General features: G+C 35.8%; 1 protein-coding gene across 2 annotated transcripts in view; it reads right to left on the reverse strand.

Moving 5' to 3' along the window:
* The window catches only part of DENND1B (DENN domain containing 1B), a 160,458-nt gene that overhangs the window by 52,479 nt on the left and 91,998 nt on the right, over nucleotides 1-15,981 (reverse strand). For both annotated transcript variants that reach the window (XM_068140902.1, XM_068140903.1), the window contains 3 exons: nucleotides 11,538-11,638; nucleotides 5,534-5,579; nucleotides 4,057-4,158 (listed from right to left, as the gene is read on the reverse strand). In XM_068140902.1, the coding sequence (XP_067997003.1) occupies nucleotides 4,057-4,158; nucleotides 5,534-5,579; nucleotides 11,538-11,638 (249 nt within the window). The remainder of the gene's footprint in view (nucleotides 1-4,056; nucleotides 4,159-5,533; nucleotides 5,580-11,537; nucleotides 11,639-15,981) is intronic.

The following is a 15,981-nucleotide window of genomic DNA, read 5'->3' on the forward strand; positions in this document are numbered from 1 at the left end:
ACACACAGGATTTAAGCATCTCAGAGAACTCTCCAGTATTTAATCACAAATACTCCTTTAGATGAAAACAACCACTTAAATGCAAAAGTTTTCAAAACTGGTTGCACTTTCCAATGTCACATTCTAGCTTCTAAAACTACTTTGAGGTTCAACAGAATCTCAACTCTTAATACTTTATATTCACAACAAATAGTTGCCTTATAACACTGCAAACACTGCTGACTGATCTGAGTTTCTAAAATATACCAGCAATATTTTGGGCTATTTTCTGATGGGAAAATACAGTAAATTATGGCATTTACATTTCACATAAAAATCTTTTTAGTTGCCCTGGTACAAGTTGACCATAACTTCTTCATGAAGCTATTAATCATTATATTTTCAGAAATAATTTGCACTCCCAGTAGTTGTTTTACAAAGTAATTTCAATTTTCTACATGAATTACATCTACTTCTCACATGCTACTTTTAGAACAGTAATGTTCCCATGCTCAGCTTAGGATATTAAAACCTGGTGACTTCAGCAATCTCAAACTCAAACCTCTTAAAATCCTGTTTCAATTCTGTACTGCATCACAGTGTGTAGGCACCACGTGCTATAAAGGCTGCACATCTTTCAACAGCTGTGTAGACTTTAAAGTTAACAGTATTTAATGACCACAGAGGATGCTGAAAAATCTATAAAGCCTATTGTTTCCTGAAGATCATACTTGTTACATTTCTGCTTAGTCTGCAGAGAAGTCAGTAAGGCTTGGTGGCTGAAAGTGATGCCCTCAATTCCCCAAGCTTTTCTCGAGAGCGTTCGAATTTAAGCGAAGGAGTCATCTTTTTGTCAGAGTTGACTGCAAGGAGTTATTGCAGGATCAGGCCCGAGGTTTATGTGTGTCTTGTGGTCTCTGCTAATTTATATACACCACAAATGTTCTTTTCCCAACATCTTACATTAATAAAGTCCTGATCTAAGCCTTATTGTGTTAGGAAATTTACTCCCACAGAAGTAGCTACTTACGTTCTTTTTTTATTTAATTAAAAAATAATAGATAAATTCACAGTGAAATGATGAAATTTAAAAACAAGTGTGCTTGTCAGAAGAGAGGAAAAAAGAGGCTTTTTCCCCCCTCTACGAAAACAAAGGATTCCTGCAAGTCTTGCCCTGATTTATTTTTCCAATTTTAAATACCTTAGGAGTAGCGGAACTGCTACTGGCATGGTAGTATTTCTAACAGTCAATAAATCTAAAATATTATGTGTGAATATTGGAATGAAGCCATTAAGAAGATTACAGCATGCAACGCAGCAGAGGGTCCACATGAAAAAAGGACTGGTAATTCAGGACAACTGTGACCACTGACCTTTGCACAGTCAAGACCACTGGTCAGTCTGACAGAATAATAGAGTTCACATGCACAGAAAGTCATCTAGCCTGTAACTATAATTTAAATGCTTAAATGATTGATTTAAAAATGCCTTTAAATCTCAGTTAATTTATTATGCAGTTTATTAGACAATGCCATATAATAATGGTTTCTCCTACCTTAAAATTTATCACGAAAAAATTCACAATCAGAGCATTTTAATAGACATATTACTTACACATGGGTAAACTATTAAATACCTATGCTGTGAGGACATCATAGAGCTTATTGATCACGATCAGAATTACTCAATTTCCTTCAGACAGCAGAAACAGTTTTAGAAAACTCTGAAAAGAACTGCATTTCTTTTGTTAGGCTGTTAACCAGCCTGGAATCAGTTTCTGAAAGGGATACTAAGACAAGGGCTTCTTTCCTATTTTCTGTTCTTCATTCTATCTTAACACCCTTCAAAGGTACTCATTACACTTTTTCATCAGAAGTTCTGCACGCTTTGAATGTATGTTTATGAGTTTTATTTATACAGGTTAAAAGGTTTCACATACATAAGTATCTTTGACATTAATGTTTTAAGTCTAACTTACCGCTTTGACACTACACTCCTATGTCTTAAACCTTTTAACTAAGATGCTAGCAATGGCACTGGCTCTCACAAATGCAAGAGAAGGACAGGCATTTTGTCATGTTACGTGCTTTTTTGTTTCCAGGTTTTCCAGCTATTAAATTGTTTTAATTAGAGTGCTTTACAGAATGAAGTAGAGGAAGAAATAGGAATAGTCAAATTAAATGCTTCATTAAAAAAAAATCATCAAATTCTACAAGTATATTTTGGATTAAACACTTGTTCTGTCTTGTTTTATATTAGCTATGGAATTAAGGATTTTGAGTTTACTGTATAGTCTGTACACTTGGATAACCTTCATTAACATTAATAATAGGAACACAGATATACCCTCGGGGAGAATATACTCTGAAAGTATGAAATCTGTATCGCTATTTTCTTCATACTAGCCTGCTCATTTACAGATCATTTCGATATGCATCTGTAAAATACAAAAGAAGCCCTCCTCATTGTACAAAGTCCACTTCTACTGTTCGAAGAACCTCCAGCCACAACTCCAGTATCTTATGGAAGCTGATGTGTAATCCCCCATTCCACATCAAGCTATCATTTTACAAGAAGTATGTACCTCCATGACATTATAAGCTCAACCTCATTCACTGAATACAGGTCAGTTAAAATTACTGACACAACAGAAAATTACTCGTTTTTTAAATTGCTATACTCTTGGAAAATATAACATACAAAAATATAAATGTAATATAAAAAATTATTGTATCTGCATGCATATGTGTGTATATATTAACATAAAATCACAAAACATCAGAATAATTTTTACATCTCTGTAATGTCCATTACTTTTCTGAACTATAGTTGATACTCATTCAAAAGAAAGACTGACCAGATGATCTATAAAAAGTCTACATTTTAACATCATTAAAATCAAAGGGAACTGGCACTAATACAGTAAATTAGAGTTTGATTTCCATTGTAACAAATACATACAAATTACCAACCAAAACAAAAGACATAGTGTGTCACTACAGTGCCTTACTTTGATTAAGGCAGTTTACTTTCATGGTTTACAATACCAGAAATTTCACATTCTGATATAAAATTCTTTGTCTTGACAACCATTTCTGACAGCTTGAGCACCTATAACTAAAGAATCAAAACAGTGTTTTTGCAATGATAATCTCTTAGAGCTCCATTGGGAAAAACAAGGTAAGTGAATTTTCTGACTATTTAAGATGAAAATGTTCTCCTATAGTCAATAAAAAAAAAAGGCAGGGAAAAAAAAAAAGGCAGGGGGTGACACGACATGGGGGAACAGGGACCCTCTGCAAGATCAAAGTCCAGAAAGAACTGGCACTTAATTTATCATCTTTTACAGACAAAAGACAGTTTTCGTCATTTCAAAAGGATCAGATGTCTTTTATGACAAACTGGGTTTGCAGTTTAATTTACAAATAGAATTCTAAGTAAGCAGCCTTTGCTCTGCCAAAGCAAATGACAAACAGTATAGGTTTTCATTCACGCAGCCCTCAGCAGGATAGAAGAGATTAAAATAAAACTGAAATAATTTAGAGAAAACAAATAAATGTTTCAGAAAGTTGAAGAAGATCAAAGCCTGAATTTTCTGACCCCAACTGTACAAGCATTTCTTATTATATTGACCAGTGCCATCAGATCATTAATTAAAAGGAAAGCGCTGGCAGGTGGCAGGGAAGCAGAAGCCGATAATTGGCCCCCTTCTTCTTTTTGCCTTCAAAAACTCTCTCGTTCTTTTGCAAGACATGCCACCAGGCAGACAGAAATGCCTACTTCGTAATATAATGATTAAGATGAGATGAAGAGACTCTTGCGTTTAAAGCAGCTATGCCTAATGAATGCAGCTAGCTTTGTAATTATGATCCTACTTTTACAATAAGGAATACGACGTTCCATTCAGCATCTCCTCAACTGTGAAAAAGGTAGAATCTCAAATACAGGGGTCTACACTTGGTGCTTTTCACCCCCTTATTCCCATTATAGCACTTAGCAAAACCGGACAGAAAAATAACTGCTAGTAATTCAAGTACCTATACAGGAAAGAAAGAATGAAATATTGGTAAGACTCACCACTTCACCAGGTAGGTTGCTCAGGTCATTAAAAGGGGTTTCTAGAGTGTTTGTGTCAACATTTAGCAAAACCACGTCCTCCAGTGATCTATTTTTTACTCTCTATTAAGAGGTAAGAAAAAAAAAAAGATGGAAAAACATTTTACTATGGCATCCTCCTGAAGTACATTTTTTATTACAAGCTGCTAAATTACAAACGATCATTTTGCAAAGACAACAACGGCAAAGACAAGGTTTACAGCTTTAAATGGAGGATCTGTCAATTAGCACAGGATTCAGAACAGCTTTTAAAAACACTTCCTGTTCATCAAACAGTAAGGTTATACTAATAATCTCTGGAACACAAGCACATTCAGGAAATGAATTCTTGCAAGCCAAGATTTACACAAAATACAGTTAAACAAACTGGAAGTATATATATATATCTTATAAAAATGTTTCATTCCTATTTGTGAAAATCAAACAAGATATTCATCATGTGATCAGATGAAAAACAGAAAAAAATAAGTAATGATTTGCAGATTTATGTAAGTCCCAGGCATGTGATATCTAATAGTATTCTAGAAGAATAGAAATCCAGAAGGAATTGAGTGACTTCTTTCTCAAAGCAAGCCTCTCTGTTCCTTTATTTTCAGAAGGAATAAGGAAAAAGATACCAGTCAAGATAATGCAATCAATGTACACAGGTCAGATGAACCTGATTTGAATGAACAGAAGGCTGTGCCTAGACTTACCAAGTACACATGATAGAAAGATCTTTTTTGGAAACAAAAAAGTGCTGGTGGCTCAGCCTGAGGGAGGACCCACTTTGTCAGCTTAGCTAATGTGAATTGATCCTTAGAAACTGATTTAGCAGACGTGCAAATCAATAAATTATATATTCTACATGATAATCAGACTATAGAAGTAAGCTTAATGGTGTCATCCAATGATCATGGCAAGAGGCAAATCTATTTATGTCCCAGCAACTACTTACCACTTGGATGAGTTTTACTGTTTTGTTGTGTATTCCAATCTGAAAAGGCTACTTTTTGCCAAAAAACATTCATTTCTACATTAACAGTTATGCATGGAATGGAATGAATCTTAGACACAGATTTACAGAGGGACAGGAACAGAATTTATATATGAAATCAGAATAATGATGAATTCTAGTTGATGGTGACTCCAAAATAAATTTGAACCATTATTATTTGCAAAATCTGTTGCCGAACCACTAAAAAAAAGGCAAGAAAAACCCCTCTGACTACGCTATGTAATAGACACAGAAACAAATCATGATGTAGAGCTTGCATGGCTCCATAAAAACTTGGAAAGTAAGATTTAAAATCAAGGCATTTTTTCTTCTTTGCAAAGCATCTGAATTTATTTTTTTTTTTAATTCTCTATGCTAAAATAAAGCACTTCCACTTAAATTATCATTTATGGCACACACACCTCATGCTTACCAGTTCACAGAAGTGTAGAGTAAACCTACCTCTATTAAGCTGAAGTGGACGCCAATTAGATAAGGCATTGGTGCACTGAGGGAAAAAAGTGGGAAAGATAACTTTTAAGCACCAACTACTACATTTGTGCATCAAAAAATGTATAAATCTTGGCATATAGAATTCCTAGTTATAATTTACTGATTGAGCCTTTATTAAATGAACACAGTTGCACTGAAATTTCTACTAGATAAGGGAAATTTTACCTTGTAGGATTCTCAGGGCTTTTGATTCTGACATAAAAACAACACAGAAGAAAGGACACTGTTTCTCACTATGGCAGTATGAGTGAGAAGATGTGCAGAGCACACCAACCAGCTTGCCATGCCCAGTTTCAACACCCAGCAATACTGTGTAACAGAGCTATCCCAGCAGTTCCAGAAGTGGCATGTTTCTAGAATGACAATGGATTTTAAAACACTATTCTGGAGGACATAACCATACCAGTTAAGATCACTGCACCACAAACATCATTAGTGCCAGTTTTGGTTCTGAATGTGCTTCTGACGCCCTTCCTTGGTGGGTGCCTGGAAGCTGTATTGTATTGTATTTAATTATATTTAAGATAGTACAACTTCTCATTTCCAAATTGAATAAGACAAGGAACTACATTCTGAAAACAAAACAAATATCCACACAAAGCATCTACAGTGAGACTGCCTGAAGTGCACAAGCAGGAGACTAAATTAGTCCAGCTAATTTATTAGGGTTTCCTATAACCTTCAGTTTCTTCCTCTAGTGAATGTGCTCTGGCAACATCTGACCAAAAATATAATCAGTATCCAGCTCTGAAGAGAAAAAACATCCAACAATCATTATAATTCTTCTGGGTACTTATATTAGTATTCATTCCAGTGAAGTGATCAATAGATAGGTAGGTTTGAGTCACTCCATGGAAAATAAAATATGAGGGGATCAGACACAAAAAATTTAAATAAAAACACTCTGACAAATGAATAGGAGATAAGATAACTTATATGAAGTTACACAGACAGCTGTCATACAATAATTTATCTCATTTCATTAATCTGATCGTGGATTGATTGGTGATTGACATCCTGAAGCCTGGGGAGAGGTTTCACTGCATCAGTTCATGTGGCCTCGTCAATTGTTTCCCAACTCTAGGAGCAAAAGTAGCAATTCTCACCTGTCTGTGACTGCAGCCAGTTTTAGAAAGGTCTGTACACAGACTGGATTAGCCAACTGCTCTCTCATTAACGATGTCCCACAGGAGAGGATTGATGAAAAAAACTCCAACCAAAACCAACCAGAAAAACCCCACCAAAATCCCCATAAGCCAGATCACTCAGGCCAAAACAAAATTTCCTTGTGTTTAGACTAGGACCTCCTAACAACTTCACCCAGGCCAAGGCCTTACACCTTTGTGGACGAAACACAAATTACACAGAACTGTAAATGGGCATCACTCCAAAGCAGACATATTTTTATTCAGCCAGCTTTAAAACCCTCCATAATTTGAACAACTACAGAACGTACTTAACCAAGCTAACGAGAATGACTATGACTGACATACAAATAAGGATTCTTCTCCTGAATGTGCAGCAAAGTAAATTCTCTGGCTCATCACATCAGAGATCAGCCTTACAAACAAGGTGAACTAGAGAATCCACAGTGAAAACAAGCACTGCATCGTGTCTGCATTTTATGCATGCCTGTTCTCTTGTACTCCAACGCCGTTCTAGCAGCTTCACCAGGCCTGTCTTGACTTAAAATAGCTGATGATTTGCTCCATTAGTAAACCTGTCATTAAAAAGGGTAGTGTGTAGCTCTTTTCTATAGAACAAAGCAACAGCTACATCATTTCAATTTTGAGAAGTTAACAGAATAAAGGCACAAAGCTAATTAGAAAAACACATCTTGAAAATGCTTGAAATAAAAATTGCAGGTATGGAAAGTCGATTTGATCATTTTCAGCAAAGAATGAATTTAATTACTGCTGGATTCTGAAGCCTTAGCAGTAAAGGTTTGTAATATGTACATGAAATTGCTTACTATGTTTCTACTGGGAGCTGCTACACAGTTTTTCTCTTGCTTATGCATGCTATTACCAAAAAAGTTATTAATCTACAGCATCATTGCCTAAAATAATTACTATGTTATGCAAAACATCCAAGTTAATTGGAAAATAATTGTCCCTTTCTCAGGAAAACAGGCATGTGCATATCCCAATTCAGAAGAGACCAAACCTCATAAAGGCATGTTGCAATTGTAGCTTGAATTTTATAATTGCATTATATTCTTAACAGACCATCAGTAGAACAGATGCTTTATCATTCACAGACAAAACTGTCATACATTCTTATATCAGTGATTTGGTTTGCCAAGGACATACACAGAAATTTGATGAAATTAGTTTTCTCCTTTAGAAAAATTCATTTTATTCAAATGTTAATTACCATATCAATGTTCAAACTCAGTTTCTGTAATAGCTTTCTTAGAATCATGGAATTGTCAGGGTTGGAAAGGACCTCAAGGATCATCTAGTTCCAACCCCCCTGCCATGGGGAGGGACACCTAACACTAGATTGCTTACAGGTTGCTCACAGCCACATTCAGCCTGGCCTTAAAATCCTCCAGGGACAGGGCTTCTACCACCTCCCTGGGTAACCTGTTCCAGTATCTCACCACTCTCATGGGGAAGGATTTCTTCCTAACATCCAATCTGAATTTACCCACTTATAGTTTTGCTCCATTCTCCCCAGCCCTATCACTACCTGACATCCCAAAAAGTCCTTCCACAGCTTTCTTGTAGGCCCCCTTAAGATATTGGAAGGCCACAAGAAGGTCTCCTGGGAGCCTTCTCCTCTCCAGACTGAAGAGCCCCAACTCTTTCAGTCTGTCTCCATAGCAGAGGTGCTCCAAGCCCCTTTCTTGAAATCCAGTCACCTACTGGGCTGAGTTCCTTTTGATTACTTCAATGTATAAAAGAAATCAATTATTTAAAACTATTCAGAAAACTCTGGTTTTTTGGTAACTCCACTGTGTTTTCTTCCTCCATAGCTAAAATGGAAATCATTTTTACTGCTTAATATTTTGCTGTCTTTTAGAACAAGAAATTTATCATTTCTTCTTTTGGATGGTGGTTCTAATTCTCACGCTGGAGTTCTCATAATGGAATTCACGGCCGAGAGAAGCTACATGTGTGTGGAGGGGGGAAACACCCTGAAGTAAATAAATACACAGGATGCTCACACACCTTGCAAGTACTCACAACCTGGCCAATGCTAATGGCATTAGAGCCCACACTGATACTCAGTGCCAGCCCATCTGACTGCTTCAGGAACATCTCTTACGTTATGTCTAAAACCAGTCTTCCAGGTTGCCTGATAGGACCTAATAGCCTTTAGAATTAAAAAGGCCAAAGTGGAAGAATTTAAGTATTTTTTTTTTTATATAGGTTTAGCTGTTTTACTCAAAAATACACTTTTCAGTTTCCATGCTCACAAAATGTACCAACTAGGAATTTATGTACTTGTATCAAATTCTAACCTCTCTGGAATTGTCCCATCTATTCTTTTGAAATTTTGAAGATCAGAAGTTCAACTCAAAAAAAATGTGGATTTCCCTCCACATAGGTTAGCTGATTAACATGTGGAAGAAAAAGTTGCAGAATCAGGGCCTATATTTAAACTAGTGGATTGAAAGGTATTTTATCTGTATTTTTAAATGGCATAATGAAAAACATTATCAAACTGATAATCCCCTACTTAATTTACTTGCATCCCATTTCAGAACAACGCTAAATAAGATAATCCATTGAAGAGAATCCAATGAAGCTCAAGTAAAGCAATCAGAATGTAATTTTCTAGTTAAGAAAATACATGGTAACAGAAAAAAAGGCACTTTTATTAAAAAAAAAAACACAATAACTGAAAATGACAGAAAAAGTGAATATATGAAAAATAATTAGAAAATTATTTCATTAATTTTAAATTTCCATGGTCCTCTCAGACTGCACACTAGGTCTGGCTTATTATAAATGTTAACCTTATGACTTCATCATTAAAAAAAATCATGAGAAAAAAACATTTACTGTTAATCCACTATACCATAAGGAAAACCAAACATTTTGTGTGGTTTTATTACACTCTTCCAACTTGTCTCACAAAAGAACCATTCAACCCAGACATTATCAGACAGAGAAATGTAAATGCACAAAAATGTGAGTTAAAAGGTCAGAATTATAGCTACTGCAGTAAAGTCATCAATTGTACATTTCCTGTCATGAACTTTGTTTCCATTTGTACATCTCTAAAGAAGGGCAACTTCCCCTCCCCTCCCCCTCCCCCACTCCATTGTACTACTCTGAAAAAGAAAAGGGGATATAAATGAGTTTTACAAGTTTAAGAAACTCCATGCTTCTTTTTAATGAGTAAAAAAATTCTCAGGTCACACCATAATGACCTAGAATCTCAATTGTTATCATCATCACAGGAAGCTGTGTACAGCATCTAACATTATTATTTCTGGAAACATTATCTGTGCTTAGAAGGGGAAATAAAAAAAAGTCTCCTAGTATTCAGGATGCACTCTGCAGGGTAGAGTTTGAATAAAGGTGTTGATCTGAGTTCTGAGAGCAGCATTTATGGATGATACTGAAGGAATTACAAAGCTTCTGGTGGCAAGCTGAAGTAATACAAAAACCTAAACAAATACATTTCAGCTCTACCCTCCAGTCTCGGTGCATCTTATCAAAGCTAAGAGGAAAAACAATTAGGACAGAGTTTCTTCAAAAGAAAACTATCATTAAAGATGAAAGGCTTAGCTATAGTTGAAAGTAAAGGGAAGAGTGGGAGAAGAGTATTTGATTGCTTTTTGAAAATAATAAATAATATACATACCAAGCATAGGAAGTACCAAAGAAAAAGATATACCATGGGCAAATATTGTAAACTTGAGGAAAACCCATCAAAGAGACTTAAGGAAACATAATGAGAACCTTGCTGAAAACAAGAAGTTCAATAGACTGAGTGGAGTTCAATGGAACATTAATATTTATAAGTTGCAGGGAAAAAAACCTAAAACATAAAGCCCAGCAAACATGCAAACATAACTTATTTCTGTGAAGAAAAACATTAATAACAGAAACATAGACTGATGTTGGTAGGCATCTGACTTTGACACGGTTTTCATACGTAATAATTCCTAATCTCTAAAATGGCTTTAAATGGTTCATTTCTCCACCAAAGATCCACATGGTCTAGCTAAAGTGAAAGCCTCCAGGGATGGATGCTCCCTGCTTTAGTGGAAACTCTCTTTTGGTATCTCTGGCACCACTACACATAAGATCTCTTCCTAGCCTGAAATCTTGAAACATAGGCATACAGAAGCATCATCCCTTGAAGGATATTTCCAAAGTGTTTCAAGAGCTATTCTTTCTGGTTAAACTAAAAAATTTGCCAAAACTACGAAGTCTGTAACGTGAACAGAAATATGCTGTGAAAAGCAGGACTCTTACAATGAAATTTGGAAGTACCAAAAGGAGAGATTTTTAAGCCCTTCCAGGAAGGTGACTGATAGGATCCTCAACCTGGATGGGTCTAAAACACAAACACTAAGTCATTTTTAAGAACCAAGGGAAACGCTGATGCCTGATAAAGTCTGATTCTAGAAAAAAAAAAAATCAGCTTTCTTCTGATTACATTAATGTAAATGCCAAATAAAAGAAAAACTTAATATATTCATATTTAAATTAATAATGGAATGCTTCCTCTAACAATAAAACAGGAACATGATTCAAAACACTGCACTGATCATAATCAGCACTGCAATTCAAGGTACCAATTCAAACACTACGTAGAGGCACGCTGAAGTACCTCTATGAAAGCCATCATTTAAGCACCAGCCTAAGTGCTTTCCTAAATTGGATCCCATACTTTCAGTCACATACACAGTCAGCATTCTCAACAGTTACTTAGAATTACAAGACAGGCAAGAATCTCAGAAATGGAGGTAACAGGTTAGCTGTCTTACCAGCAGTAGTCCAGAAGATGTGGAGGAAGCACTGGGATGTAAATGTGTTGCCAATACATTGGATATAACAATGCAGCTGACGCATGAACACAAGCAGTTAACTAAAATTAAAAATACACACACAGAATTGGCAACAAAAAATATGAATTAAAAAAATATTAAAATAACTTTAAGACATGCAACAATGTTAATCTCTCCAAACCAACTATTATAGCACTTTTAAATTACCTTTAATTGTGTAAAAAAATCAATTAAGAGCTCTGAGATACATATACAAGTACAACATTTTCAAGAAGTCAGGCTAAGAAGTCAGCTGGAAGTCATTCCTGCTCGGATGCTTCCTTGAAAAGAGGAAAATAACCGTGCACTGCTTGATGTTTATCATGGTCCAGTGTGGGTACTGCCATGAAAACATAGAACTCAAGTGCATCCCAGCTGCATTCAGCCCTGCTTTGTGAGAAAAGACTTAGGGGAGTGTTTTGGTCCACACTTCTGAATGTGCAAGTGGAAATGATCTGTACCTGCATGAAGTCACAGGAAAGCACTGATTAACTCCTGTGTCCCTGTCTTTATTTCCAAGCTACCTTGAAAAAGTGAATTAAATACCCCCTGTGACAGCAAAGCAACTTCATTACAATTTTCCCAAACTCCCTTCCCAAAGCAGAGACTGGCAAGTCTGGCACTAGCATCACCAGACAATTAAGGACTCCTTGACCAAGACAGGAGGTGTTACAACCTGCTTACCATTCAAAATAGACATCTTTCATCCTCTGCAACAAACAACACAAAACAACACTCCAAAACACCCACTTTCCCCCCACAAATCCATGGAATTGATTTTAAATATTGTCAAGTTCACTCCACAAGAGAGCAAAACATTCTACAATGCCTAAAGAATTCAAATCTGAGCTATCAAATTAATTTTGCTATTAGGAAGTCACTCAAATGTATTCATTTTATTACAGAGTTCCAAGAGAATGAGAAAACAACAAGACTCTGCTCAAAATAAGGTAGCCTCTACCTGGCACATAAACCACTACAAATCTCATTTAAATAAAAATATTTTTAAATATGATGATAATAATATTCTATATTATTTTAATATATAGTTATATTTTATATATTATTTAGAATTATCTATTATCATATATTTATTATTAATAATAACAATAATAGGGAAAGCCCCACATGGAAGACACCAAGCTTACAGAAAAAGACAAGACTGTCCTGATGTTTTATATCACAACAAAATTACCATCTGAGGTTAACTTGATAATGGCACTGTTTATTAGGCATGCACTTTGACTGCAACAAAATAAAGAGCTAAAAATAAAATGTAAAACCTGTCCATGCATCAAGTGCTAAAACATTATGGATTTTACAGGAAAAACTACCCTCTTTGTGGAGCAGATCAGCACTTAAAGCTTTCACATCCTGGCTGTCTTGCACATTTAGACTGATAAATAAAAATTATACTGCAATTTTGCACACATATTTTTACACTAAAAATGGGGGGGGGAGTAATTACCAGACCACTGCAGCAGAAATCGGGAACAATTACAATTTGTGCAGCATAGTTTGCTCAGCACTCAGATTAATATAACACGATTAAATATGGAAAAGAAGAGGGTCTGAAAGCTCCTGAGGGATATCATTAGGGCAAATTGCCAAAGAATGAAACATGAGCCAGTCAGGAGAGTCTGGAAGCTGCAGTAGTACCAAGGGACTTGAATGTTCGACAGTTGGAGCTTCAGTAATGTGTGAACTGCAGGTTAAGGTATCAGGAGACTCTGTTCACTGACACACAGAATGTCACTATTGACCAGCAAACTGCCCGAGCCTGACAGCTACACTGCAGAAAGCCAAGTACATCATAATTCCAGATTTCAAATCCTCGTTTCACATTAACATCTTGGTTCCCAGCTTCACATCAAACCTCTGCAATTACTCTCATTTTAGACTTACAGCAATGGCTATTTCAATAACTACCGTGCTGTTAGTAAGAATTGATTCATTTGCTAGCAGAAATAAATGAGTGCCTTATCTCCTTCTACACAGAGTATCCTTCTACACATAGTATCTCACTCTGTAGTTTAGCACTACTGACAGCACAGTCAAGCTCAGCATCGTGGGTTTTGCTATTTTACTCAGAATGGATGTGGAATTACTAATTAGTATGGGCACATACTATTGTACATGACATGCAAATTTCAAATTGCAAATATCTATAAGAAAAACAGCATTCTGTACATTTCAGTCAGACTAAACTAAAGCTGAGTATACAGTTATACAGGATATCCCCCAATGTATGCAGCTGCCTCCTCCTCCTCTTAATAGGCATTCTTAAATTATGAATTAAGATGAATGCACCATTTGCATGAAGAAATCTTTCCCTATCTCATGCATAAAGCTGTGCTGTATTTTAGTTCTCACTTTAAGCATGGGAAGTAGGTGATCCCTTAAAAACATTTGAAGTTTTACTAACTCTTTTGTTTCACAACCTATATTTTGCTGTGGCACTCAGACTGGCACCTATTTAGCATTTTTTTATTTTAAAAAATCTCAGTAAAAAATACTCAGTTTGGCATCTATTTAACATTTTTAGTTTTAAAAATCTACTACATTTTAGCATTTCCAGCAGGAAAGGAAAAGATTTGATTACTCACACATCAAGCTTTTGTTGCACAGTTCCTTGCTTTTTGTGTTCAATAACATTTTAATGTAACATCATATTTAAACCTTTCCATCTCTGCTGCTGCAGGCTTCCACACATTTTAGTATTGCATGAATATGTTTTACAGCTTCCTGTTGTACACAGTCTGTAATAAAAGCAGTTATGGGATTCTGCTGCTCTTCAAACTGTGTGACATTTTAATACTGTGCCAACTCTGCCTTTAAGCAAATACTGATAACTGTACAATTTATAATATGAACTCCTTATTTTATGGTAAATTCCTTTTTTGTCTTTTTTACTGTCCACAGTGACTGCATTTCTCTTTAAATAACTCAGCTCTTTGAACTGACACATTCACTCTTCTCTATCTAATAGGGACTACTGTAAATCTTGGAATAATGCTGCACGTCTTAAGTAACCAAGAAGATCTGAAGAGCATTTGGGGACCACATAGAGCCTGACTGCTTACATCAGTACTCAGACAGCGCTGGATTTGGGGGCACCTGAGAGCATCTGCACTTGGGAACAGAGCCAGCTAGAACCCTGGCAGGCACCCTGCTGAACACTGAAGGAAGAGATGGGTAAGGTGAGAGAGTGAAGCACAAACTCCTAGGTGCAGAAATGAGCATCTGTTGCTTGAGCAAGTGGTGAAACCTATTGCAGAAAACAATTCTTTACACTATTTAGAAAAAAAAAGGCATTTGTGTGGAGCCTATCTGTTGATTGCTATCTATTCCAAGAGGAATTATAAAGATCCACCTTTTAAAACAAATTTGTAAGAAGAGAAATGCCACAGATCAGGAAAAAAAAATCTCTTTTCAAGATAGGTTATTGTTATCCTAAATTATTTTGAGGTCATGTATAGACATATACACAGCATTGTAGACATAAAGTGAAAGCATCTGTCCACTAGAATTTACAATGTATTTATGTATACACACACATAGACCATTGCTCAAGTCTGCAGTTCACTAACATATCTTAAATTACAGCAGAACAGTGCTGCAGCACCTGCTTACTAGAAATCCAAGAGTTTATTTCACGTTTTGAGGCAGCAAATGACGTTGAGACATCCTTCTATAGCCCACTGCACTGGAAAAGACCTATCTCAGTTGGTTTTCAAGCCATTATAAAATACTCAGGTAGCTTTTAAGTGAATTTTTGTCTGTTGAAACCTATTTGTCAATACTGAACAGAACTTTTAATATTTCTGCTTCCAACAATGTTGATTTTTAGACAACTTCTCTCTTTTAAAGGATCTCTTCTAGTTCAAGAAACTTTTTTTTTCAACATTAAATCCAATTATGGATTTAAAACTGGTTTAAATAACATGATTTTAAATTACATAAACAAGGCAACCGACCTGAACTATTTAAAAAACAGCTTTTAGCAAAAAATTTCAATGTTCAACCCTCTAATAAATAAATTTAATTTTGAATCCCCTGCCTTTACATTGGGCATAAAAAGCAGTTTCCTGTCCCATTCTATCAGTAATGAATTTACTAACATTATGGAGTACAACTGAAACTTTCAGTCTGCTCTTGATCCCTTCTAATAAAGACACTGCAGCCAGCATCACCAGATAAGGTTTCATCAGCCTGCAAGGAAAGTATGTGGTTGTTTCCTCCAGAGTTTTATAGTGACTCTGGCACAATAATTTTATCTTTATCTCCTACAAAAAAAATAAAATTGAAAGTGCTGAAACTGTGTCTGGTGATAATACAGACTCTCCAAACAGTGGGAGAGGAGACCATTTTTTTATAAAGTCTG

This window comes from Melanerpes formicivorus, unplaced genomic scaffold (assembly GCF_026170545.1).
Source record: "Melanerpes formicivorus ecotype bairdi unplaced genomic scaffold, bMelFor1.0.p_v2 SCAF_7, whole genome shotgun sequence".
NCBI lineage: Eukaryota > Metazoa > Chordata > Aves > Piciformes > Picidae > Melanerpes > Melanerpes formicivorus.